The following is a 24,685-nucleotide window of genomic DNA, read 5'->3' as shown; positions in this document are numbered from 1 at the left end:
TTTTTAGGATTTAATTATATAATTTTTATATTTTAATGTATTTTTAGTAATTGAAGTATTTAAATTAAATAATGGAATGGTGAGACCCTTGAGCATGTCCTTGCGGAAGAGTATGAATGTGGGTGTTGTGCTCTTGGGGAAGAGCAGAGAGTAAAAAAGTAATTAAAGTGGATCCGGGCTCACACCCGTGCTCTTGCCAAATAGCACAAATGTGGATGCTCTAAACAATTTCATGGAACTGTCTAAACAAGATTGTGGACATACAATGAAATGAAAGTTGTTTTTTAAACAAATTCGAAAGAAGTAATTAGGTTACATGGCTTGTTGTTAAAATTATTAATTTATTCGGACAACTAATTAAAATTTTGATATTGGCATAGATTGATGACATATTTACGTAATATGCACACGTTGAACAAGATGATATTACTTGCAGGGAGTGACACAGTATTTAATTATACTCAATTAAATAATTTCATTTGTTATACTATATCCTATCTCATTTCTTGTTCTCTCCATCTCATTTTTTTTCTTATACAAATCTTAATTCAATAAATAAAATTATTTAATGTATAATACAAAGTCGTTTTACTGCTTGCAATATACTGTAACAACATCCAATTATGTCTGCCCCGAAATCTTGATTAATTATAGAATTAAAACAAATTAATAAATTTAATAGCAAGATCAACACAAATAATTTGCAAATCTCATGCACAACTAGAATTTTGCCCATATGATAAATAGACAGATTATCTTATTTTAAAATACTATTATTTTAGAGTCAAATAAAGTAACTAATTAAATTCCGAGTTAGTTCACATCTTTTAAAATATAAAAAATAAATTACAAAATTTAAAAAATTACCGATCGTCGTCATCCCATCCTCACAATTTTTAAAAATGTTTAATGTAGTAGTATATTTTTAGTTCCTTAAACTAAAAAAAAAACCGTTTAATCATTCATATGATCACATTAATATACAATTACATCAACTATTTATCAACCTCACCAAATTTTTACATGTCTACACTAATTTAATATCGAATTTATCCTAGAGTAGGCATCATTTATCATCGAAATTAATTTGTTTTAAAAAAATACTCAACAGATAAACCAAGACCAAATTTTATAAACAAGTAGTAATATTTTATTTATATTTATTCGGATCAAATAACGAAAGAATTCAACTTTCCCCTTCTTCTCAGATTGAATCTGCGTAATTAGGGTTTCCAGAATCCCCTCTGCTCAAGCACATTTATCCTGCTAATCGCCTACCGTCTGCGTTTCTTTCACCCGATCGCCTCCCTCCGCAGTAAATTCCCAATTTTTATAGCAGTAGGGTACCTCACCTGGAAGTGAAGGATGGCAAATGTTTCGCGTATTATCAGGTTTTGACTACTCTCGTGAAAATCGTCTCCTTCTGTTACAAGTTATCTATTTTTAGCTATACGACCTTATAAATTAAACATGATAAATAATTCATCAACGTTCCACACGATTATAGACCTGAATTGATGAATCAGCTATCACGTTTTGACAGGTGAACTTGAATCTTCGAAATAGGTTTCCCGTTGTGTGCTGCTATAATGCTTTTTACATTTTGAAGTATGAATTTATCTGTGCGGGCTTAATTTGCTGTATTCGGAATAGTATGAGTGTCTTAATTTTTCGATTTTATTTCAAACATTTGCTGTTCATGTTTGGCAGGTGAACTTGAATCTTCAAAATAGGTTTTCCATTGTGTGCCGCTATAATGCCTTTTCACATTTGAAGTATAAATTTAGGATGTGTAGACTTAATTTGCTGTTTCAAACATTGTAAGTTCAAGTTCTTCTCTTCATTGCAGGTGGTTGAGGTAGCGGAATAAGTATATGCTAATTCACAGTTTGACCTACTACTATGGCTGTAGATCTACGACTATTGTGTTGTAGATCGTGGTAGAACTACTTTCACAAATCAAGATCTATAGTTTCTGGATAATTCAAAGTCGATGCATGGTCAGCTTCCGCAGTGGTATATTTTCTATTCTACATTTATGATAAAAATTCTAGTTCTAGTATTGTTTTATAAACCAGAGTGACACATTCAAGGCAGACATATATCCTGAAATTATCAACTTGTTTGCGGGAACTAAATCGTTAGCGGGTGAGAAACAAAAAATGGAAAATGAAAATTTCACATGATGCATTACTGATTTTGTCATTTCGATTACCATACTATTTTTATTCTTTGCATCATAAAATATGCATGCATAACTGTTAATTTCACCTCTGTTTTCAGTGGAGGGAGCATCATCAGATTCATAACCTCGGACCAAGTAGGTTTTCAATGCTTAGTCAGCTGACTGTGTACTCAACGGATAAGCTCACGGAACGAGAAGAGAACATTACTTATTTTCCTTTTTTCTTTTTATATTTTTAAGGGGTTTGCCTTTTAATTTCTTTTACTTACTTTTTATTTATTTATTTTCTGTGTTTTGAGGGTAATTAGTTGATTAGAATTTGGCTGGAGTTCCATATTCGTATCAGAACATTAAAAACTAGAGTTTTCTGCCATTAGTGATGGGGAAGAAAGTATGGTGGAATGAAGAAGAGAAGGTTGTTGTGGAAAGTGTGTTGGGCAGTGAAGCAACTGAATATTTTGACTGGGCCGCTTCAAATAATGTTTTGTCTGAGTTCTCTGCTTCTAGTGGGGATCTTGGAGTGCAGGAGGCATTGTGCAATATTGTTGAAGGATCTCACTTGACATACGCCATTTATTGGCATGTTTCGAAATCAAAATCTGGTAGATCAGCATTGATCTGGGGTGATGGGCATTACCAAGAACCTAAAGAAAGTGTTCATGATAGTCGTGGTAATCACAATGATCAGAAACGAATGGAAGGAGATAGAAGAAAATGGGTGCTTCAAAAGCTTCATGCTTGTTTTGGGGGATTAGAAGATGATAATGTTGCTGCAAAGTTGGATCAAGTTTCAAACGTAGAGATGTTATACCTCACATCAATGTTTTTCGCGTTCCCTTTTGACAAGCCTTCTGTTCCTTCCCAGTCGTTCAATTCTGATAGATGTATCTGGGTCTCGAATTTGGATGGTTGTCTTGAGCGATACCAGTCAAGAGCATATTTAGCCAAGTTAGCACAGTTTGAGACAGTGGCATTTGTACCAACAAAATCAGGGGTGGTTGAAATTGCTTCGAGAAAGTCTATACCTGAAAACAAGAGCATCATTAAGGCAGCCAAATCTATAGTGGTTGCCTTCAACTCAACGCAAGCAAAACCTGTCCAGAAAGTATTTGGCCACGATCTTAGTATTGGGGGTTCACGATCAGGTACTATAAATATTAGCTTTTCCCCGAAAGTGGAAGATGATTCTGGGTTTTCTGCAGAATCTTATGATTTACAAGCAATAGGTAGTAACCATGGTTATGCAAATTCATCAAATGGGCACTGTGGTGATGATGGTGAAGCTAAAGTATTTTCACATCGCGTGGTAGCTGGGGGACTGGATCCACAAACAATTATATCCGGTATGGAACTCGGTAAAGAGGACTGTTTTTTCCTTTCGGACGATCAAAGGCCTAGAAAAAGGGGGCGGAAGCCTGCAAATGGGAGGGAAGAGCCATTGAATCACGTGGAGGCAGAGAGGCAGAGGCGAGAGAAACTCAACCAGCGCTTTTATGCGTTAAGGGCTGTAGTTCCTAATATCTCAAAGATGGACAAAGCATCTCTTCTTGGCGATTCAATTGCTTACATCACAGATCTTCAGGCAAAGATCAGGGTTTTGGAAGCAGAGAAAGGGATGGCGAATACCAATCAGCAACTGAATCCTGTTCCGGATTTTGAGTTTCATGAAAGGCTCGAAGATGCTGTTCTACGCGTAAGCTACGCTCTGGAGACTCACCCTGTATCTAAAGTTGTAAAGGCGCTGAGAGAGCAGCAGGTGATGGCACAAGAATCTTCTATCTCTATCAACGACAAGGGCGAAGTTGTTCATACATTCTCCATTCAAACAGGGAGTGGTGATGCAGAACAGTTGAAAGATAAGTTAACTGCTGCTTTCTTGAAATGATCCAGCTGCAATTCTTCTTTCAAATATTGACTCTTTGATACATAGAATATAATATAGACTATAGAGCTTGTTGATTTTTGTTGCAATTACCTTCACTATTGATAAGAGTCTGTCTATGGGATGTATACTCTTTTTATTGGATTTTCTGCTGTTATACATACTCTTTTGACCAGAATCGTTTAGTCCATGTTAGATTTTTTTATTTTGTTTTGCATAATTATTTTCATTCTAATATCTAAAAAAAAACTATTTATGTCATTAATCAAAGTTCTTTTAGCTCATTTTCTCAATAATTTCAAATTAAATAAATAAAATAATACTAGTACTATCTTTTATAGTAAAATTTTATAAAAGTTAATTAAATATTAGTAACAAACAATATTTAAGATATTATAATCAAATTAAAAATATATAAAACCAAATCAATAACAATCAAACATAGACTAAATGAGATGGATGAGAAATTGTTTCATCTCTATATTCCTTTTTTTAGTTTTCATTCCTATCTATAAAAATGAATTCCATCAATTTTCATTCCTTCCTTTTACTCTAAGAAGGATAATATTATTATAGTTGTTAAAGTGAAAATGAGGAATAAGTTATGAAATTTATTTTGATAGATAAAAAAGAAAAAAAAGAGTAATTTATTTATTTTTATCATTTCCCATTTTCCATGATTAATTTATAAAGAAATAGTAGAATGCATAGATCGATTACACATCATGAAAAATAATTGTTGGAGATTAGTTTTTTTGATCGAATTAAATAAGGCGTGTCTATATATTGGAAAAATTAAAAATCATTTAATTCTGAAAAGAGGCCATTGTTGAAGTTGAAGACCGAGTCTACCCGCCAAAAACGCACACACAGGCACACCGTTGAGAGCTCTCCGCCACCGTAGGTTTCTCCCCGAGATGCTTCTCCCCTCCACAAATCCATTCTCCCTCCTTCATCCTAATCTCTCACCCCCCCTACTCACAATTCCAACTGAATCATTTGATCCATTTCCTTGTTTAATCAACACAACCACATTTCTCAATTTCACTCATTTTTCCTCCCGCGCTCTCACCACATTGTCGCTCCAGCTCATCCCCACTCTCGATAACCGCTTTCATGAATTTGGATCAGGATTCTGGTTGTTCCTGAACGCGAATCGTAGGGTTTCGTTTTTGATCGGAGCTCGATGCAGTCGGAGTTTCTGCGTCTCTTGAGTTGATATGGTATGCCGCATTTTACATCTTTGATTTGATTACTACTAAATGTTTAGGCAATCACGAGAAATTTCTAGTGTTCCTTCAGAAAAGCTGTTTATGTAGGTCGTTTATGTATTCAGAATACGAAGCGGTTATAGATCAATCTCATAATATGGTTCTGAAACTGAACTTTATGATCAAGACATCGGTGTAATGTGTAGTGGAATTTAGTTTGCTACTGGCTAAACATACAAAAGCAACGAGAGTTTGCATGTATTGAAATATTGATTTGCTGAAGATCTTGTTAATTTCATATGCAGGGTACCCCGGTTAATATCACTGTAGGCTCTCACGTCTGGGCTGAAGACCCGGACGTTTCTTGGATTGATGGCGTGGTGTCTAAGATAAATGGAGCTGCAGTGGAAGTAGATGCATCTAACGGGAAGAAGGTAATTTGTTTCTTATTAAACACTTTGCCAGCTTACTAAAAAATATCTGCGGTTATGATAAGCTAAAAGCCATAGAAGACAAGATATTTGAAATTTGGAAAGCTTAATATATCTAATGAATCGTTAGAGTTATTGGATGGAATAGATGATAACTTGCAGGAAACATGAGTATTTCTTCATAATTTTCCCGAATTATCTTTGTTTGCGCTTGAGAAAGAAATGATAAGTAATCATTATATGATGAATTCTCACAGTAAAGGGACATGCAAATTTTTCTTTTAAAGTGTAGCTATCTGTCAACGCCAAGTGTATATATTTTCTCTTTTCAAATTATCAGATTGTTGCGAAATTAGCAAACATATACCCTAAAGATGAGGATGCACCTCCTGGAGGGGTTGATGACATGACCAAGCTATCATATTTGCATGAGCCAGGAGTGCTGCAGAACTTGGCAGCAAGATTCCAGCTCAATGAAATTTATGTAAGATAATTGTAATGTCGACTTCAAAATTTTGCTCATTCCTTGTTCTTCCTGATACGATCATCTGTTGCGCCATTTAATTTTTACACCCTACTCTTGGATTACGACAGACTTACACTGGAAGTATTCTTATTGCCATCAACCCATTTCAAAGGCTTCCTCACATTTACGATGGCCACATGATGGACCAATACAAGGGAGCACCATTTGGGGAACTGAGTCCTCACGTATTTGCTATTGCTGATATGTCTTACAGGTGATAGACAATGTCCCCTTGCCTTCTTTCTTTCATTCGTTCTTCCCACCCCTTTCATTCTCTTGGTTTGGTTTTTAGATTAGATATAATTCAAATAAATTATGAGTCATCTATTCTGAGTTAGGGCAATGATAAACGAGAAAAAAAGCAACTCGATTTTGGTGAGTGGTGAAAGTGGTGCTGGTAAGACGGAAACAACTAAGATGCTTATGCGATACCTCGCCTATTTGGGAGGCCGTAAAGGAACTGAAGGGCGCACAGTTGAACAACAAGTTCTTGAGGTAAAATATGTCATGTGGTTATATTATATCTGCAATGTTGAGAATCATTGGGAGATTTTGAGATTGATGCTCCAGCCGCTAATGTCCCGATTATTTGGCTTTTCCAGTAAAAACCATGGTTTTTAAACTGATACATTTTTCCATGAGTAATTATCCGTCTTGAACAAATTTGAAGTTCTCTGAGTGGTTCGGTGCAGTCGAATCCGGTGCTTGAAGCATTTGGAAATGCAAAAACTGTCAGAAACAATAATTCGAGGTTAGACGTTTGACCAAGTTGTATAAGATAATGTTTGCTGTAAAAATGCAAAATTTGTAGTCTCTACCACTCTGAATGCTAATTAAGTTTTGATGGTGCAGTCGTTTTGGTAAATTCGTTGAGATTCAGTTTGATAAGCAAGGAAGAATATCGGGGGCAGCCATTAGAACTTATCTTCTGGAGAGATCGCGGGTCTGCCAAATATCAGACCCTGAACGCAATTATCATTGTTTCTACCTTCTTTGTGCAGCACCACAGGAGGTAACCTAATATTACACTAACTTTCAAGCTTTTTTTTCAGATCAATATCTATAAAAAATTATACTAGTATGTGTTTTATTTATCTCAGTAGTTGTACATCTTATCAGGATGTTGACAAATATAAGCTGGGACATCCAAAAACATTTCACTATCTAAATCAGTCTAGCTGTATTGATCTCGTTGGTGTAAGTGATGCTCATGATTTTTTGGCTACAAGGAGGGCCATGGATGTTGTTGGAATAAGTAAAACAGAGCAGGTACAATCTTATTACTCATATTTTCGTCTTTGAAGACTTTTTTTTTTCTGAAGGTGCTTAAAACTATTCCATCATTTTTCAGGATGCGATTTTTAGGGTGGTGGCATCTATTCTTCATCTTGGTAATGTTGAATTCATGAAGGGCAAGGACGCTGATTCATCGCTGCTGAAGGATGAGAAATCAAAATTCCATCTTCAGACTGTGGCAGAGCTTCTCATGTATCATTGAAGTTCTATTTAAATTAGGAGCATTTGCTAGCGTTTATCGGCTTAAAACCTTTTTATTTTCTTATCCTTATTAGGTGTGATCTTAATGCTCTGCAAGATGCATTACTGAAGCGTGTGATGGTAACTCCAGAAGAAGTTATTAAGAGAAGTCTGGATCCTGAAGGCGCAAAAATGAGCAGGGACGGGTTCGCGAAGACCATGTATTCCCGCTTGTTTGATTGGTATGGTGCTTCCTTTGACTTTTCTGCATGATTTCTTTTGTCTCATGGCTTGATAACACTCCGGTTCTGACAATATACAGGTTGGTTGAAAAAATTAATAACTCAATCGGGCAAGATCCAAATTCCAATGTTCTAATCGGTGTTCTAGATATCTATGGTTTTGAAAGTTTCAAAACTAACAGGTAAGCTTTGGTTGAACACTGCCAAGATGGTATTTTATCGGGACTGTCTGAGCTAACTCACAATCTTGTACCATCAGTTTTGAACAGTTTTGCATTAATTTTACCAATGAAAAGCTACAGCAGCATTTTAATCAGGTACTCCACTTTCCAGCTAATTTGACTTGACGGTGTTTAACAATAGCTGTCACTAAATTCCTACAAATTTCCTTTTTTCAGCATGTTTTCAAGATGGAGCAGGAAGAATACACCAAAGAAGCGATCGAATGGAGCTATATAGAATTTGTCGACAACCAAGACGTCCTCGATCTTATTGAAAAGGTTGCTTAATAAATACAAAGATGATATGCTTTGGGCTAGATTTAGTGTTAGTTCATGTTACTTGGCTTGCATAATTTTTTATTGAAATTCATTATCAACCTCAAATGCGCATAACCTAATTAGGCTTCTAATTCTAGCATTAGCAGTTATATCTCTGTATGCTTTTGAAGTAATAGTTTCACAAAATGGCTTTTACTGCTTTTGCAGAAACCTGGAGGGATCATTGCTCTTCTTGACGAGGCTTGGTAAGGTTTTACATTTCTCATTACACTTCTGTAGTTATATCACCTTTTTTTCCATTGACCTTTTCAGTATGTTTCCGAAGTCGACGTATGAAACTTTTTCGCAAAAGCTTTTCCAGACATTTAAATCCCACAAACGTTTCATCAAACCAAAGCTGTCCCGTACAGATTTTACAATTGCTCATTATGCTGGAGAGGTAACTTGGATTGATTCTTGTCATGATGGTTTTTCTGTAACCTTTTGATATTTAACTCTGATGAATATGTTGTCCTATTTTATGCCCCCAGGTTTTGTATCAATCTGAACTGTTCTTGGATAAAAACAAAGATTATGTCGTTCCTGAACATCAAGAGTTGCTCTGTGCTTCCAAATGTTCATTTGTAGCGGGATTGTTTCCTCCTGTTCCTGAAGAAACAACCAAATCTTCAAAAAATTCATCCAAGTTTTCATCAATAGGGTCTCGCTTCAAGGTACATCTGGTTTTTCGAGCTTGGTATTTCCATTACATCAATCCTTTTATAATACCGAGCTCATGAGATCCTTCAGTAAGTCAAAAACTGATATTTGCCTTATTTGGTACAGCTGCAACTGCAATCATTGATGGACACACTGAATTCTACGGATCCTCACTACGTTAGATGCGTGAAGCCTAATAATCTACTCAAGCCTGGTATTTTTGAGAACGCCAATATCATGCAGCAGCTACGTTGTGGTGTGAGTGCAGACAGCTTTGTCACTTTTAGATTCTTGACAAGTTATTAGTTGATATTTTATTGAATCGAAAGTCAAGTTGTTTCCTCCCCCATTTTTTTGACAGGGTGTTTTAGAGGCAATTAGAATTAGTTGTGCTGGCTACCCTACTCGTAGGACATTTTATGAATTTCTTCATCGTTTTGGTATTCTTGCACCGGAGGCCTTGGAAGGAAAGTAAGTAAATTTCTGTTGGACTTCACCATACGATAAAGGCTAATAATATCCTGAAGTAAAAATCCCTTATGATGGTGAGCAGTACTGATGAAAAAACAGCATGTAAAAAGATTTTGGAGAAAATGAAGATGACTGGAGCTCAGGTAATTTAATAGTTTTCATTCTTGACTATGAACTATGTAGTGTTCGGTAGATTCTTGATATTCATTTCTATTGTAAAGAATAGAGAGGAATAGTTGGAGGAAGAAGACCGGATGTTCTAGTCTTGCATTTTTTTAAAAAATTTTATGTTTGAGGCGTGTTCTGTAAATTGTCCCCTCTCTCTCTCTCATGTTTATGGTTTTACTTATGTTTGCATATAGATAGGGTATGTACTATCATATGTATTGTGATTGCAGACTGGAAAAACAAAGGTCTTCCTCAGAGCTGGTCAGATGGCTGATTTAGATGCTCGGAGAGCACAAATACTTGGTACTGCAGCGGCAAAAATACAGAGAAGAATTCGAACTTATATTTCCCGGAAGTACTTCATTGTTTTGTTTAGGATGGCAATTTCAATGCAAGCTATTTGTAGAGGTTCGCCAACTATCTCTCTCCTACTTTTCATATTGTATCCATCCCTCGCTTGAAATGCTTTAGCTTCCTGATGCTTAGATATTGCTATGTTTATTAACTGGAACGATGCTTCTTTACCATTCCTCTCAGGAAGACTTGCTTGCAGACAGTTTAGCAACTTGAAAAAGGAGGCGGCTACTATTAGAATACAGACAAACTTGAGAGGACACTTGACCAGGAAGAACTACTCGAGACTCAAGGTGTCGGTTGTTGTAGTGCAAACAGGGGTCCGAGCAATGGCTGCCCATCGTCAGTTTAGAATCAAGAACCAGGCTAAAACAGCTACTATTATACAGGTGACAGAACATTTCACTAAGCAAAGTTTTAAGGCTTATTGATGTCATATCATAACATTTTCAGGCTCGCTGGCGTTGTCATAGAGATCATTCATACTATAAGAGACTCATAAGGTCATCAATTGTAGCCCAGTGCAGATGGAGAGGAAGGTGTTCTAGGAAAGAGCTTCGAAAACTGAAAATGGTATGCTTTGGTTTTTTAGTTATAAACTTATTACGCTATGCCATCATGAGTATCTTATTAATATGAGATTTTGTATAGAAACTACTCCTGGGATGGACCTATTAACCAAACATCCCCTTGTATTACTTTATGTTGGGTTACAAACCCATCCCACATCGAATGAGGGAGGGAAGTTGGAAGGTGTATATAATTCCTGTCCAACCCCAATTAGTTTGAGGCCTTTTGGGAGTGACCCAAAAACAAATCCATGCGGGCTTGACCCAAAACGGACAATATCAAACTAATGTTGCAGTCGACGATCCTAACAAGTGGTATCAGAGCTCAGGTGGCTATGGGTTGTGCCTGGATGAGCCCCGGTTAGGGTCGGGCCCTGAAGGACTCGGGTTAGAGTCTGGCCCAGGATGACCCAGGGGCCAGGGCTGGAACAACCCATGTTCGTGTCGACTGCGTTCCCGATGTGGTCTCGGTTTGAGGGGAGGTTTGTTGGGTTACAAACCCATCCCACATCGGATGAGGGAGGGAAGTTGGAAGGTGTATATAATTCCTGTCCAACCCCAATTAGTTTGAGGCCTTTTGGGAGTGACCCAAAAACAAATCCGTGCGGGCTTGACCCAAAGCGGACAATATCAAACTAATGTTGCAGTCGACGATCCTAACACTTTAGATATCACCTTGGAGTTTGTATTTGTCTTACAAACTCCACCCTCATTACGTCCAATTTTTTACAAAAAAAAAGAAACAATTAGTAAGTGGAGATCTGTATATCAAAAAATTGGTTGCTTTTTTTTTTTGTTTGGAAGAAAAGGTAAACACCTCAAGGTTAAAGTTACAATTTATCCTATACTATGTATTTAATTGATCGTGTGTGAATTTTTAGTCATATGAGGTTATGTCATACTCCCTCTGCCTTGTTCAACAATGAGGATGACACAGGTTTTAATTAGATATTTGGTATGCAGAGAAAGTGTGCCATCAAGGGCAAACGATGGGTTAAAATGGTGGGCCATGGGTAGGTTTTTCTGTATAAAGGAGTATTTTTAGCGTAAGTTATAAAGGAAAGTTGCACACTCTCTGTGGACGTCTAATAGGAAATTGTTGCACACTCTTTGACGGAGGAAGTATAGCTTACAACATATGTTTGTGACGGAGGAATCCTGATGCGTTATGGCAGATTAACAAAGTTTTTTTTCATCCCTCATTTTATGTATACACTTCCGATGGACTCTTCATATTTGCAGGCTGCTAAAGAAACTGGCGCTCTTAAAGAAGCGAAGGATAAGCTTGAAAAGCAGGTGGAAGACCTCACACTGCGTGTTCAGCTGGAAAAACGTCGGAGGGTAAATAACTTCTTGGTTACTAAATTCTTATGGGTAGACATTGTGCACGTACATGTTTTTATGTCTATTTTATACCCTGGATAAGTTCTTCATTAAAAATAATCAACTTGATTAAAGATGAAATATTAGGTACTTGCTCTTGGCATATGTTAATTTGAAAACCTTATTCCAGACTGACATAGAAGAGGAAAAAGTCCAAGAAATAGCAAAGATGCAGCAGGCCATGGATGCCTTGCAAAGCAAATTGGACGAAGCAAATGCACATGTTGTCCAAGAACGTGATGCAGCTCAGAAAGCAATTGTAGAAGCCACCACTATTGTCCAAGAAACTCAAGTTCCTGTTGAGGATACAGCAAAGATAGAGGCTCTTACTGCAGAAATGGAGAAGCTGAAGGTAATGCTCTTCCAGTTGTGATTTATGTTAACTCTCCTTCAATCCTAGTCATGTTGGATTCGTTTCTCGATATAATACTATGGTTCACAGGAGGAGTTGCAAGCTGAAAAGGAACGAGCTGATGCTGCTGAAAAGAAGCACAGTGAAACCCAGACTTCAATTGAGGGAAAGAGTCAGAAGCTAGATGAAACTGAGAAAAGAGTATTATTATTTCAGGATTCTATGAGCAGGTACAGTGTTTCTAGTCCTTCTCCCTGATCATTAATTAACTCCAAATTTGGATTGTGTGTTTCATTTTCCTTTCAAAACTGATGCGCAATGCATACGCTAACCATTTTTTTGACTAACTAGTATACAATTGCATCATTGATTCACCAACACCATGAACATCAGACCAAAATATTTAAATTCTGTTTTTATTATTTTCATCCATATCCTCAGCATTTCCAAATTGATTCCAAACTACGTTTACCATTTCTATGTGATATTCACTTCTCGCAATCCAAATGAAATTGTTTTTGATGTTTGGTCATCTGATGTATCTTTGTCTTGGACAGTTTAGCATTTAAGTTCATATAATTGATCTTAATTTGCCATTGCTTTAGGCTTGAAGAGAAGTTGAGTAATGTAGAATCAGAAAATAAGGTTCTTCGCCAGCAAGCCCTGACTATGGCGCAGAATAATAAAATGCTGTCAAGAAATTCAAGGTCAATTATGCAGGTAAATCTATATTAAACTGTTCCGTCAAAAAATTCCACCAAATGAAGTATTTTTACTAATATATCTATTCTTATTTTGCTTTATGAAACTTGTCAGAGGGCTGAAAGCACAAAACAAACGGTAGTAAGTCATCTATTTTTAAGTTATACTTTGTCAGTTAAGCACATCAGTTTCTAATGTTAGTGTAATTTAATATTGTAATAGGATTTCCATAGTCCTTCAATGATCTTAAGGGAACAGCAAGAGGATGACAGACCTCAAAAGTCACTAAATGAGAAGCAACAAGAGTATCAAGATCTGCTTATCCGTTGTATCGCTCAGAATTTGGGCTACTCCAAAGGCAGACCGATTGCTGCCTGCATCATCTACAAATGTCTTAGGCAGTGGCATTCATTTGAGGTTGAGAGGACGAGCATTTTTGATAGGATAATACAAACCATTGGCAATGCTATTGAGGTAATGATCATCAAATCCGACTGGCAGTTGTGCAGTACCCCTTTATGACTTTAAAGTGTCTTTTGAACTGAAGACCCAGGACAACAACGATATCTTGGCGTATTGGCTGTCCAATGCATCAACCTTATTGCTACTGTTGCAACGCACACTGAAAGCTGGAGGAGGAGCTGGAGCAGCTCCACCACATAGGCGATCTCCTTCATCCTCACTATTTGGGAGAATGACACAGGTACAACTTAATGCCATTTTGATGTTCAGGTTAAGTCTATAAGCTTTTCATTTCTGTTGAAAATTTCCCCCCAGAGTTTCCGCAGCACCCCTCCAGGCGTTAATCTGTCATTACTCGGTGAGGATGCAACGGTTTCCGTACGTCAAGTGGATGCCAAATACCCTGCATTGTTGTTTAAACAGCAGTTAACTGCTTACGTCGAGAAGATTTACGGAATGATTCGTGACAATCTGAAGAAAGAGATTTCTCCACAACTTGGACTGTGCATTCAGGTGTTTTTCATGTAACTGTTAAGAATTATCAAAAGAATTCAGATTAGCTTATGCAGAACAACATCAGGTGGAAAGTTTCATTCATCATATTTGTATCATAATTGGTACAGGCTCCAAGAATATCCAGAGCAAACTTAATTAAAGGAGCAGCACGTAATCTGGCTAATGCTTCAGCTCAGGACATCTTGATTGCCCATTGGCAAGGAATTGTGAGCAGCCTCGGGAATTTCCTGAATATGCTGAAAACAAATCACGTAAGGAGATTCATTTTTCTTTCTATAGATTAACAGAAATTCTATATTTCTTTCCTCATCATCTTGCTCATTATATTATGATTATATGCTTTTGATTATTGGTTCAGAATATTCCTTTTAGTTAGAAAGTTCATGATACTTCTGCGCCTTCATATGATGCATACAGTGGTCTCGATTTTCACTGGTGCTTTTACCATGTTGGTTATCATTCTAAGATAGGAGTATAAAATTTGAATCTGTTCAACATGTTAACATGTGTGATTTTTGTGGTCATGATCACACGATACATGTTTTTAATGCAAGTTTAAGCAGATGTTTATGCATTCCAATTATTGTGCATTCGTACAAATCTTCAGGTACCTCCATTTTTAGTTCGAAAAGTGTTCACCCAAATATTCTCTTTCATCAATGTGCAGTTATTCAACAGGTGCACCATATTACTTTTCTCTACTTCGATGTATGTACTGTTCATTATCAGACTCTTGAACTAATGTTGTTTCTTGCAGCCTTTTGCTGAGACGAGAATGCTGTTCGTTTAGTAATGGTGAATATGTCAAGGCTGGATTGGCTGAATTGGAGCACTGGTGTTACAAAGCAACTGATGAGGTTTATAATTCTACCAAATGAAAATATAGGTCATTGTTTTTATCCTGCTAAATTCTCTGCTTACTCCAGTATGCTGGTACGGCTTGGGATGAGCTCAAGCATATACGACAGGCTATAGGTTTCCTGGTACCCTCTCTCTCTCTCTCTATCTGCATATGTGGTTCCCAACCTTTGCCTAAAACTCAGCAGATAATATTTATGGCAAAGTTTATATCTCTCGCTTTATGCATTTTTGCATCTAGACAGTCTAAGGACCATGTCCTGTAAGCAACTTGAAAAATGTGGGGTAAAAAAGTACATCAAATTGAATATTTTCTTAAAAAAGTACATCAGATTGTCTAGCTTGTGGATTTGGATGTATCAATTTTACCGGTTGATACATATCCAGAAAACAATATGAGCCTTTTGCTTTAAGGATTTGCTTATATTTCCAAATCCTTATATGTTTGGTGCGAATGAAGATTCTTTTTATCTGTGATCTGAAAAACGTAACACTAGTATCAAACTAATTTTTTTTCTTTCAAAGCCTGGACCTTTTAATGACAAACAGGTGTCTGTGTGATTTGAGTGTACTCCCTTTCCTGCTTGGCTCATAAATTGAACAGTCTAAGCAGTTGGTTATAGACATTGAATGTAACTAAGTGTATCAGTTGTGATATAAGAAGGTTTTTATTCATATTCTGGCCAATTTATTTCCCTAACTTATATCAAAATGTTCTGTTTTTGCTCAGGTCATACACCAGAAGCCGAAGAAAAATTTTGATGAAATAAGTCATGATCTTTGTCCTGTACGTTTTTAATTGCATTCCTCCTTACATAGCTTCTTTTCTGAATTCTGCAATTCGCTTTAACAAGTTTCTTGCGTCTTTAACAGGTCCTCAGTATACAACAGCTGTACAGGATCAGCACGATGTATTGGGATGACAAATATGGCACACACAGCTTATCACCAGATGTAAGTGGTTGTTCTCATCTTACCCGTACTGCAATTGCTATTATGTACAGAAACATAGTGGTTGAATGATTTGATTTTGTTCAAAGGTAATATCGAGCATGAGGGTACTGATGACTGAGGATTCAAACAATGCTGTTAGTAGTTCTTTCCTACTGGATGATGATTCAAGGTTGGATACGAAAACTGTCCATATTTAAGTAACTTTTGTCAATCTTTTCCTTCAGCTAAATCTTAGCTCAAATTACTTGTTTTGCAGCATTCCGTTTTCTGTGGATGACATGTTAAAATCAATGGATACATTTGATATTTCAGACATAGAATCACCACCACTTATTCGTGAAAACTCTGGCTTCAGCTTTTTACTTCCTCAAGCTACCTGATCATAGCTGACTGTCTTTATCTATTATCTGTACTGAAACATCCTCGTTTGGTGATGTCGCTGGATGGAAAAACAGTAAGTGAACCGTAATTATCGAGCACTGCATTTTTCATTGCAAGTCATCTTACTTACATTGAACGTCTCTGATTTCATTGGAGAAGCTCATGCTTGGATTATATGAGACTGAAACAATAATGTTCGCAAACTTAGTTGCTGGTCGATGTCAAGACTCTAAGAAGATTGTCTCAACCAGGTTGCATAGATATGAAGCTTCAGCTCAATCTTGAAATTATTGGCTATCCCACTTTTTTTTCCTAAGACATTTGATGATTATATATATACTCATGATGGATGAATCATGGGAATTCATATTGATGTAATAATCCCAGGTATTGTTTTGTAAACATATCCAATACTACTGATTTGGCAGAAAGCATAGTGTTTATATGGATGAAACTCATGATCATTCTCTTTTGAAATTATAGTTGTAAAGCATGTAACGGATTCAATAATTTTATACCTTCGGTGTAGTGATAAAAAGGGAACTCACAAACCATGCAAGAATATACTATATGAGAGGGATCAAACGAATCACCTCCTTATCGTAAGTCTGTGAGTTCCCTTTTTATTATTGCGTTGGATATATAATAGTGTACCAAATTCGTTGTACTATAATTTAATGAATACTCGAAAAATATATAAAGACTAGTACAAAGAAACTTTTTCAATGAGTTATTATTGAATACAAAAAAAAAGAGCAACGTACAACATATTTTGGCACCATTTCAATGTTGGCATTTATGACATGTTATTGAATACTAGCACATGGATTGTCCACTTTTTACTATGTTTCAACACCCTTTTCTATATTGAAATATAAGTGTCCATAGTTGCACACACCATACATATTGATTAAAACTGCAAATTTGTAGGATGCAAAAGCATCATCAATTTTCTTCACAATGAATCAATGAAGTAAATATTACATCTATAATCATTTTTTAAAACAATATATTTGGTATACATCATTTCATAACTAGATATGTAGAGCTTGATTTCATCCATGTCATCACCACAAAAATGAACAGATTGACAAACTTAGTCTTTTGAATGTGTCAACTCCAACTCTCTCTCTCTCTCTCTCTCTCTCTCTCTCTCTCTCTCATATAATCAATAATTCTATTGAAAATCTTGATGAGTTAATTTGTGAGAGTTAGTGCCAGAATTCTTAGGACTAACAATCACATAAATATGTATGTGAAGAGTGGTAAAACAGCCACTAGGTTTCACCTCCATTTACCTAAAACATAACCCCACTGCAACCCTAATTCTCATTGCACTCATTTTTCAAGCAATCCCCATTTTTGGCAACAGACAATTTTCAGATGAACTACTACAAAACTCAACCACACAACCCTCAGTCCCAAACCCCAAATCTAATTCATTATTATCTCATTTTTCAAGAAATCAAACAAGCCCTCCTCCCTCTTCATTTTCTCCATCTATGGACAGATATTCTCGCGACGGAGCGAATCTGAGCTTCGAGAGAGACCGGGCATACGGGTTCTCGTGGCCTCAGAGGAACTATAGCTGCAGCTTTTGCAACAAGGAGTACAAATCTGCTCAAGCTCTTGGAGGTCACATGAATGTGCACAGGAGAGATAGAGCAAGAATGAGGCTTTCTCCAAATCCAAACCCTAACCCTAACCCTAACCCTAGTTTGTCATTGTCGTCGTCTGCGATGCCCTCCACAGCTAAGTTCTTGCCTTGTAATGTAGCACATCTTGCTGAGGTCAGCTCACCCTCTCCACCTCCTCCCCGAGAAGACGAGCTTGGAGCCACCGGCTTTTCCTCACCGCGCCAAAGCATGGGGAAATGCAAGAATGGTGATGTGGAAATGCTTGAGTTTGCTAGCTTTTCAAGAAGAAATGATGTTATTAGATTGGATTTGAGCTTGGGTTTGATGCAAGATGCAAAGGAGGATTCGAATTCGGATTTGGATATGGATTTGGATTTGGATTTGGAGCTTCGACTTGGTTGTTCATAGAGATGGTATGTCCAAAAATGTTTTTTATTTGGACCTTGAAATTTTTACCTCTTTCTTCCTTCCTCTTGAAATTTGGATTACCACTCTTTAAGTAGAGACAATTAAAAGCAAAAAAAAATCATATAAAATGAATTGCAAATCACCTTTCTTTTCTTCTTGCTTAGAGATTGTGTGACGCCTTGGATCGGTATATAGTTAATTTCTTTCATTTCCGAGTTCCAACTCTTCAACTAATTTATTTATTTTTTTATTTTCTAAATCAAGCATGTGTTGATCAATTTTCTTGTTTAATGAAAACTTCCAATTAATGTGTGATGATGATGATGCATCATATTTGGGAGAGAAGCATCTCATATAACTTAGCCCTAGTGTTTGGTTTAAACCAATAAAGTATTTTCTATTACTCATATTGCCCCCTTTATTTTTGTATTTTATTTAGCCGTGCATATACCATATATAGTTTGAAATAAAATAATCCCATCATTTTGTACACACATATAATATGAAAGAAATATGAAAGGCACGGCGTGTATACCAATTTTGTCAAAAATGCTATATCTATGTATATATGGGCGCCTAACCCTTCCAATTAAAATAAAAATTTTAAAAATAACTATGCATTAATTAATTACAGTAGCTGGCCTTTCACAAACTCGTGATCAGTCCAAAAAGATTCTTTATTTATGAAAAAAAAGAAAAAAAATCCTATAGTTTCAATAAATTCCTTTCAGCAAATTAAAAGAAATGGTAGGAGTACTATCAAAAAATACCATGAAAGAGGGGAGAGTACAAGCACTGCAGTGCAGGGTACAAATCCATGTAACACAAAGGAAATAGGGATATTGCAATTTCCAAAGTCTGATCTTTTGCATGTTCCCAACGAAAGCATCATCACCTTTTCTTTTTTTAGAACACACACATTTTCTTCCCTTTCTAACCAAAGTAACACCAATTCCTACCTCATCACTTTCTATGTATTATGCCTTCAACCACACATTTCCTACCTTATTCATCAATTTGCAATCAACATGTTTTCATTTTCAAAAGAGAAAATCAAGAAAAGTTAAAGACAATGAAACCTAAAACAAATCAAACTATATAGAATGTTACTAAGGTAAATTTATTCTGAATAATAAATTATTTCAAGATTTGCTATGAATTAAATTAAGGATAACTAATCATGTTTTATTTTATCTAAAACTTGATAATTCTACTCATTTTGACTAATAACTTACTAGCAAACTCAATTTAAACCGACTGCAATAAGAAAAAAAAACATAAAAAAACCCGACGTGTTAGGAGATAACCCAAATATTTAGGATTAAAGTTGACAATTGATAACCAAAAAAAATTACTATAACCCAAATACATGTAATCGAATAGCCCGACACCCAAACAGGTTTCCCGATGAACATCCATTTTCGACTATGGATCGTCCAAGGGACCGATATATACAAAAATGTACTCCATATATTATGTAACAATGTTTGTGTAAGAGTTAAGATAATCCTCACAAGAGAGAGGAGGGTTCCACCACAGGTGAAAAATGATAGACAAAAGTGGTAGTAATTTCAAAAAGGGTCTGTTTTTAGTGAAAGGAAATTAATAAGACAAGGTGTGGTGTGATCATTGTAGCAAAGGCGATTCCGTCGCCTTGGCGGCCCCCACACTCCGGTCCGATATCATGTGAGGGGGTTCAATCAGGGTACGCAGTAGTCCGTTAAGGGGAGACCTTAACCCACAAGCTGTCAGAAGCCCATCTCCCAAGGCCTCACACTTGTGCCTGAGAGATGGAAGCAACTACACGACAGCAGTGGGATTCAAACCCAGGCTGATTGCAGCAGGATCTGTCCCTCCGTTGCCAACTGCACTACGCCCCTGCGGGCTGGTGTGATCATAGATAGAGGTATGGGCATGTATGAGATAGAGAGAGAGAGGGGTATTGAGTAATTGAGAAGTGGGTAGTTGTCACCACCTTCATCTTATTACCATTCACATTTAATTTTATACTTATTCTATGCTTGTCCTTTCCCAATCACTCATTTTGTACTACTCCCTATTTTCACTCTTACATAAATAATTCATCTTCTATCAATTCTTCTAGGATGAATTTTAAAGAAGTATAGTTAAATTCAGGTATGTTTCGCACTTTATAAGAAAATTGAACTGATAAAATAAAACACATGAACCGATTAATTAAAAAAAAGGGAATCTTAAATTTCATCGACTGTTTATCAAATTCAATTATTAGTTCATTAGTTAGATCACTAATTATTAAACCCACTCCAAGTATCTAGCTAGATCGTGGTCACACGTTAGAACTAACATTCCTTTGTATTGTATGTAATTATTGACTTCAAATTTAAATTAATACTAATCATGATGTATTGCTATCATCTCTCAAATCTCGTAACAAATTAATCAGTTATTGGTCAGATCACTTAAAGCATTAAGAACATGAATAACTAAAAACAACCCATTCACTCTCTTCTTTAATTTATCACTTCTTTATTTAATCAACTACATAATAAATTAATCAATTATTTAATACTTCCTGATTTGTCATTCGAAAGGTATAGAACATACAAGAATTAGTCTACTTATTTTTATTTTATAATCAATACAAGTTAAATAACGTTTTAGAGAAAATATAATTTTAAAATTAAAATGATATATTTTTCTACGTTAAATATTAACGTGGCCAATTTACTTGCTCTAATCCCAATGGGCTAGGCCCAACTTTGCAAATCCAATCTGATTTATTAGATTATTAATTAGCCAGCAAATTGGGCCTGTTGTGTAAATAGCCTTAAAAACTCTAGTGGAAGTCTGGCCCACGCTGATGTTTTACAAAAGATTTTTCGTACTAAACAAAAGTTAAATAAATTCGAACCATTTGAAATTCTTTTTACTATATGCTACTCCCTATATAACTCACTATTTGTCTACGAAATCATTTAATATTAAAATTTTCACTTTATAAATTTTAATAAATATTTTTTATTTTCTATTTTTTATGCATAATTTTTGATATTATTTTTTAAAAATACTTCAATATATCGTGCACGCACGGGTGATGCACTAACTAAGCACTAAATCATAAGTCATAACTACTCCAAACCCAATTTGTCTGAATTGAATGTTTTGAGACCTTACCAATTTCAAATTTCATTAATTTTAAAAATTATGTGTCGCACTGCATGTGAGATGAAAAATACGGGTCGTCTTAGAAAATCGAAACTACAACGCGTCGCACTGCATGCGAGATGAAAATTACGTGTCACCTTAGAAAATCAACACTGCAACGCGCCGTACTGCATGCGAGATGAAAATTCCGCATCACCTTAGAAATTGAAACTACAACGCGCCGCATTGCATGCAAGATGAAAATTATGCATCGCCTTAGAAAATCGAAACTACAACGCATCGCACTGCATGCACGATCAAAATCACGTGTCGCCTTAGAAAATCGTAACCACAACACGTCGCGTTGCACACAAGATCAAAATCTCGTTTCGCCTTAGGAAATCAAAACTACAACGCGTCACATTGCACGCAAGAGGAAAATCATGTGTCGCCTTAGGAAATCAAAACTAAAACGCGTCGCATTGCATGCGAGATGAAAGTCACGTGTCGCCTTCGAAAATCGAATTCACAACGCGTCGCACTGCATGCACGATAAAAATTACGTGTCATTTGAAACTACAACGCGTTGCACTACATGCGACATGAAAATGAATTTTACCCATTTTTATTTCTTCATAAAGAGCTCCCATTTAATTTCTATTTTCATCACTTTCAAGAAGAAGCCAAACTCTTCTTCATTCGATCGTCTCTAGCTGCTGAATCTCACCGCTCTCACCTCAAGGTTTAATCTTGTTTGCTTATTTCGATCCCCATGTGTATGATGATCTCCAGATAGTACTCCATTTTTGCTTCAATTTCCGCTTATTTTGTTCGAATTTACGACCTATTGTGTGGATTTACTCTGTTTCACTTTTTACATAACTGAAATTAAAGGCTGGATTTGGGGGTTTAGGGTTTGGTCCTTGAATTTTGTTTCTTAGCAACCTAACAACGACACCACATGTATTGCCCCACACATGTTTGAGAAAATGACTAAACCACACTTGTTGCCTTACACCTTTTGCTAGAATGGCCGTCCAATTCCCTAAAATAAGGCCAACAGCAGAAGCCGATTTTCACGTGATGGGCCGCTCGTTGCCATGGCAGACGCAGACCAAGATCAGCCTCGGTGTTCCTAACAATGCACTGAATCTCAATTGTAGCAGCAGCAAGAAAGCTGCTGCCATCAATTCAAATTGTGTGTTTCCTGCAGATAACTCTCCCTGCATCACTCGCCATCTCGCTGAGATTCTCCGCGACCTCAATAAGAGGATTCCGGATCCTGTTTTCAAGATCAACGATGATCGCTCCGCATTTATCCCGTGGTAAGTGACAAGGTAGCTTCTTTTTTTACTAGCCTTTCGTGGTGCTAATTATCGAACGTCTGGATATGGCAGGTACCAGGCGAACCGGATGCTGAGCTTTTACGCCCCAGGTGATACGAGCTTCATCTCATATTTATTCAATCTACTCACATAGGGAAAAGATTTCGATGTGATCTCCTTGCCCTTGAATTCTGCAATTGCAATAACTTCAAATTAAATACGAAAAGATGCTAGTTTTAGAAATGTAGGGTAAATGTTAGGCACGGTTGATGCTAAGGATGTGCTCGGATATTCCAAAATACTGACCCTTTTATGCAGGTTGGTGTGGAGAAGTTCGTGATGTTATCTTCTCAGAGAATGGAAGCGTGGCTGTCGTTTATAGGGTGACTGTACGGGGTGTGGATGGCGAGGTGAGTTCCTTTCCTTTGCGTAGTATGTGGTTATGATTTGCTTCGAATAGGAGTACCTTTTTTTCGATGTACAATTCTCGTGTGATGTATGGTGCTAATTAATATTTCGCGCATTGGAAAAATGCAGGTGCATCGGGAGTCAAGTGCAACAGTGTCGTCTGGCAATGGCGATATTGGCGATCCGGTTGCAGCAGCAGAGGAGATAGCATTTTGCAGAGCATGCTCTAGATTTGGTCTTGGCTTGTACCTTTACCACCAAGATTAATGAGCTTATTATCTTCCTTTTGGTTTAATATATGTAACGCTTGTATTTTCATTTCATTGCAATTTCATCTTTGCTTTAGTTGTAGCAAGTTGAAGCTAGATGAATTATTCAAAATGGAGATAAGTATGATTGAAATCATCAACCAAATATGGAGTCGATATTTGTTTATGGGAAGAAGACAAGATTTATGATTTAAAAACTTAATATATTTTAAAAATACTAGCATGGGCGAACGCATAAATAATTATCGACATGGGCTGAGATTTATAAATGTTATCTTGATGTATATTTTTTGAGTAATTTAGATAATTTATAGGGGCTTTTACATTATAACTTACACTAACCTTGACTAAATTTCAAAAATAATTATTTCATTGAGGTGAGTCTGCCCATGAATACTAGTAACTGTAAATCAATGAGTTGGTTTATTACGTCATCGTTTTGATCTTTTAGACATTTTGGCTTGTCAAAACGGCATCGTTTTCGGCCACATATTTTACCTAACAAGCTACGTATGAATTGGTTTCGACGGGATCGTCAGTCATGAGAAATCCCAAACAACAACAAAGTTTATGATTTTTATGATCAAGTTTAAGTTGGTAAGAAAATTTCGCAATTTGGGTAAAGATTGTGAGATATAAGGGTTTAGCGACCAATGAAGTCTTTTAATGTTCTCCTGTTTTTTTTTTAATTATTATTTTTTATGTGGATATACATCTCATTTTTAGTTAAATACATATTTTTGGTTGTTTTAATAAAATTTTAATATTTTTGTTTATTTATGTGGAGTAAGGGTATATGGATTGTTTTTTAATGCTAACTATTGCTTATTCGCCTTAGATCTGACTTAGTGTTGAGTGAATTATTTTAGGAAGTACTAGTTTAAATAAATAAACAATAATTGTAGCAAGGTGTTGAGATTAGAGTGGCGGAAGTCGGCAGCATAGGAAATTAAAATTAAAAAAAAAAGGTCAAATTATTTGAGTTGAAATATTAAGCATTTATGTAGATTTGAAGCAATTATTCTCTTATTCCAACAAATATAATACTACCAATAAATCAGATCTATGACTAATATACGACTCTGACTATTCTTCCCAAAGTCTAAATCGAGTCTATATGAATATGGTACTACTATTATATTTGAATTTGAAGCAATCTCCACATGCCTATTATCTCTCATATTCCTATG

At 36.2% G+C, this 24,685-nt stretch overlaps 4 protein-coding genes across 4 annotated transcripts; all 4 read left to right on the top strand.

The window, feature by feature from the left end:
• Window positions 1–1,163: 1,163 nt before the first annotated feature.
• On the top strand, window positions 1,164–4,245 carry LOC121755344 (transcription factor MTB3-like). The gene is made up of 3 exons (XM_042150669.1): window positions 1,164–1,391; window positions 1,850–2,016; window positions 2,284–4,245. Exon 3 carries the CDS (start codon window positions 2,565–2,567, stop codon window positions 4,068–4,070), a length of 1,506 nt encoding a protein of 501 aa, XP_042006603.1. The 5' UTR covers window positions 1,164–1,391; window positions 1,850–2,016; window positions 2,284–2,564; the 3' UTR covers window positions 4,071–4,245.
• A 616-nt stretch (window positions 4,246–4,861) lies between these two features.
• Window positions 4,862–16,780, top strand: LOC121755334 (myosin-11-like). Its single transcript, XM_042150659.1, has 39 exons — window positions 4,862–5,290; window positions 5,584–5,712; window positions 6,050–6,193; window positions 6,304–6,449; window positions 6,574–6,730; window positions 6,928–6,986; window positions 7,088–7,247; window positions 7,355–7,504; window positions 7,587–7,723; window positions 7,807–7,953; window positions 8,034–8,135; window positions 8,213–8,270; window positions 8,352–8,453; window positions 8,661–8,698; window positions 8,766–8,892; window positions 8,984–9,166; window positions 9,279–9,410; window positions 9,514–9,623; window positions 9,706–9,766; window positions 10,022–10,199; window positions 10,329–10,534; window positions 10,599–10,718; window positions 11,957–12,055; window positions 12,228–12,449; window positions 12,540–12,679; window positions 13,055–13,169; window positions 13,266–13,292; window positions 13,374–13,625; window positions 13,699–13,854; window positions 13,929–14,126; window positions 14,237–14,380; window positions 14,737–14,807; window positions 14,887–14,986; window positions 15,056–15,112; window positions 15,718–15,774; window positions 15,861–15,941; window positions 16,028–16,110; window positions 16,198–16,395; window positions 16,482–16,780. Exons 1-38 carry the CDS (start codon window positions 5,288–5,290, stop codon window positions 16,319–16,321), a joined length of 4,575 nt encoding a protein of 1,524 aa, XP_042006593.1. The 5' UTR covers window positions 4,862–5,287; the 3' UTR covers window positions 16,322–16,395; window positions 16,482–16,780.
• A 773-nt stretch (window positions 16,781–17,553) lies between these two features.
• Window positions 17,554–18,521, top strand: LOC121804286 (transcriptional regulator SUPERMAN-like). Its single transcript, XM_042203788.1, has one exon. The coding sequence runs from the start codon at window positions 17,825–17,827 to the stop codon at window positions 18,365–18,367; it is 543 nt and encodes a 180-aa protein (XP_042059722.1). The 5' UTR covers window positions 17,554–17,824; the 3' UTR covers window positions 18,368–18,521.
• Window positions 18,522–22,096: 3,575 nt separating this feature from the next.
• LOC121801910 (DNA repair RAD52-like protein 2, chloroplastic) lies at window positions 22,097–23,581 on the top strand. The gene is made up of 5 exons (XM_042201374.1): window positions 22,097–22,235; window positions 22,522–22,818; window positions 22,891–22,928; window positions 23,137–23,228; window positions 23,356–23,581. The coding sequence occupies exons 2-5, from the start codon at window positions 22,523–22,525 to the stop codon at window positions 23,491–23,493; spliced, it is 564 nt and encodes a 187-aa protein (XP_042057308.1). The 5' UTR covers window positions 22,097–22,235; window position 22,522; the 3' UTR covers window positions 23,494–23,581.
• The last annotated feature ends 1,104 nt before the right edge of the window (window positions 23,582–24,685 follow it).

Source organism: Salvia splendens, chromosome 1 (assembly GCF_004379255.2).
Source record: "Salvia splendens isolate huo1 chromosome 1, SspV2, whole genome shotgun sequence".
Taxonomy (NCBI): Eukaryota; Viridiplantae; Streptophyta; class Magnoliopsida; order Lamiales; family Lamiaceae; genus Salvia; species Salvia splendens.
This window is presented reverse-complemented; position numbering and strand designations above follow the sequence as displayed.

Coding starts and splice junctions, on each gene's coding strand:
- LOC121755344 (XM_042150669.1), top strand. CDS start 2,565: ATGGGGAAGAAAGTATGGTGGAATGAAGAAGAGAAGGTTGTTGTGGAA.
- LOC121755334 (XM_042150659.1), top strand. Junction 8,699..8,765: donor GCTCTTCTTGACGAGGCTTG/GTAAGGTTTTAC, acceptor TGACCTTTTCAG/TATGTTTCCGAAGTCGACGT. Junction 10,719..11,956: donor AGCTTCGAAAACTGAAAATG/GTATGCTTTGGT, acceptor TCATATTTGCAG/GCTGCTAAAGAAACTGGCGC.
- LOC121804286 (XM_042203788.1), top strand. CDS start 17,825: ATGGACAGATATTCTCGCGACGGAGCGAATCTGAGCTTCGAGAGAGAC.
- LOC121801910 (XM_042201374.1), top strand. CDS start 22,523: ATGGCCGTCCAATTCCCTAAAATAAGGCCAACAGCAGAAGCCGATTTT. Junction 22,819..22,890: donor CGCTCCGCATTTATCCCGTG/GTAAGTGACAAG, acceptor TGGATATGGCAG/GTACCAGGCGAACCGGATGC. Junction 22,929..23,136: donor GCTGAGCTTTTACGCCCCAG/GTGATACGAGCT, acceptor CCTTTTATGCAG/GTTGGTGTGGAGAAGTTCGT.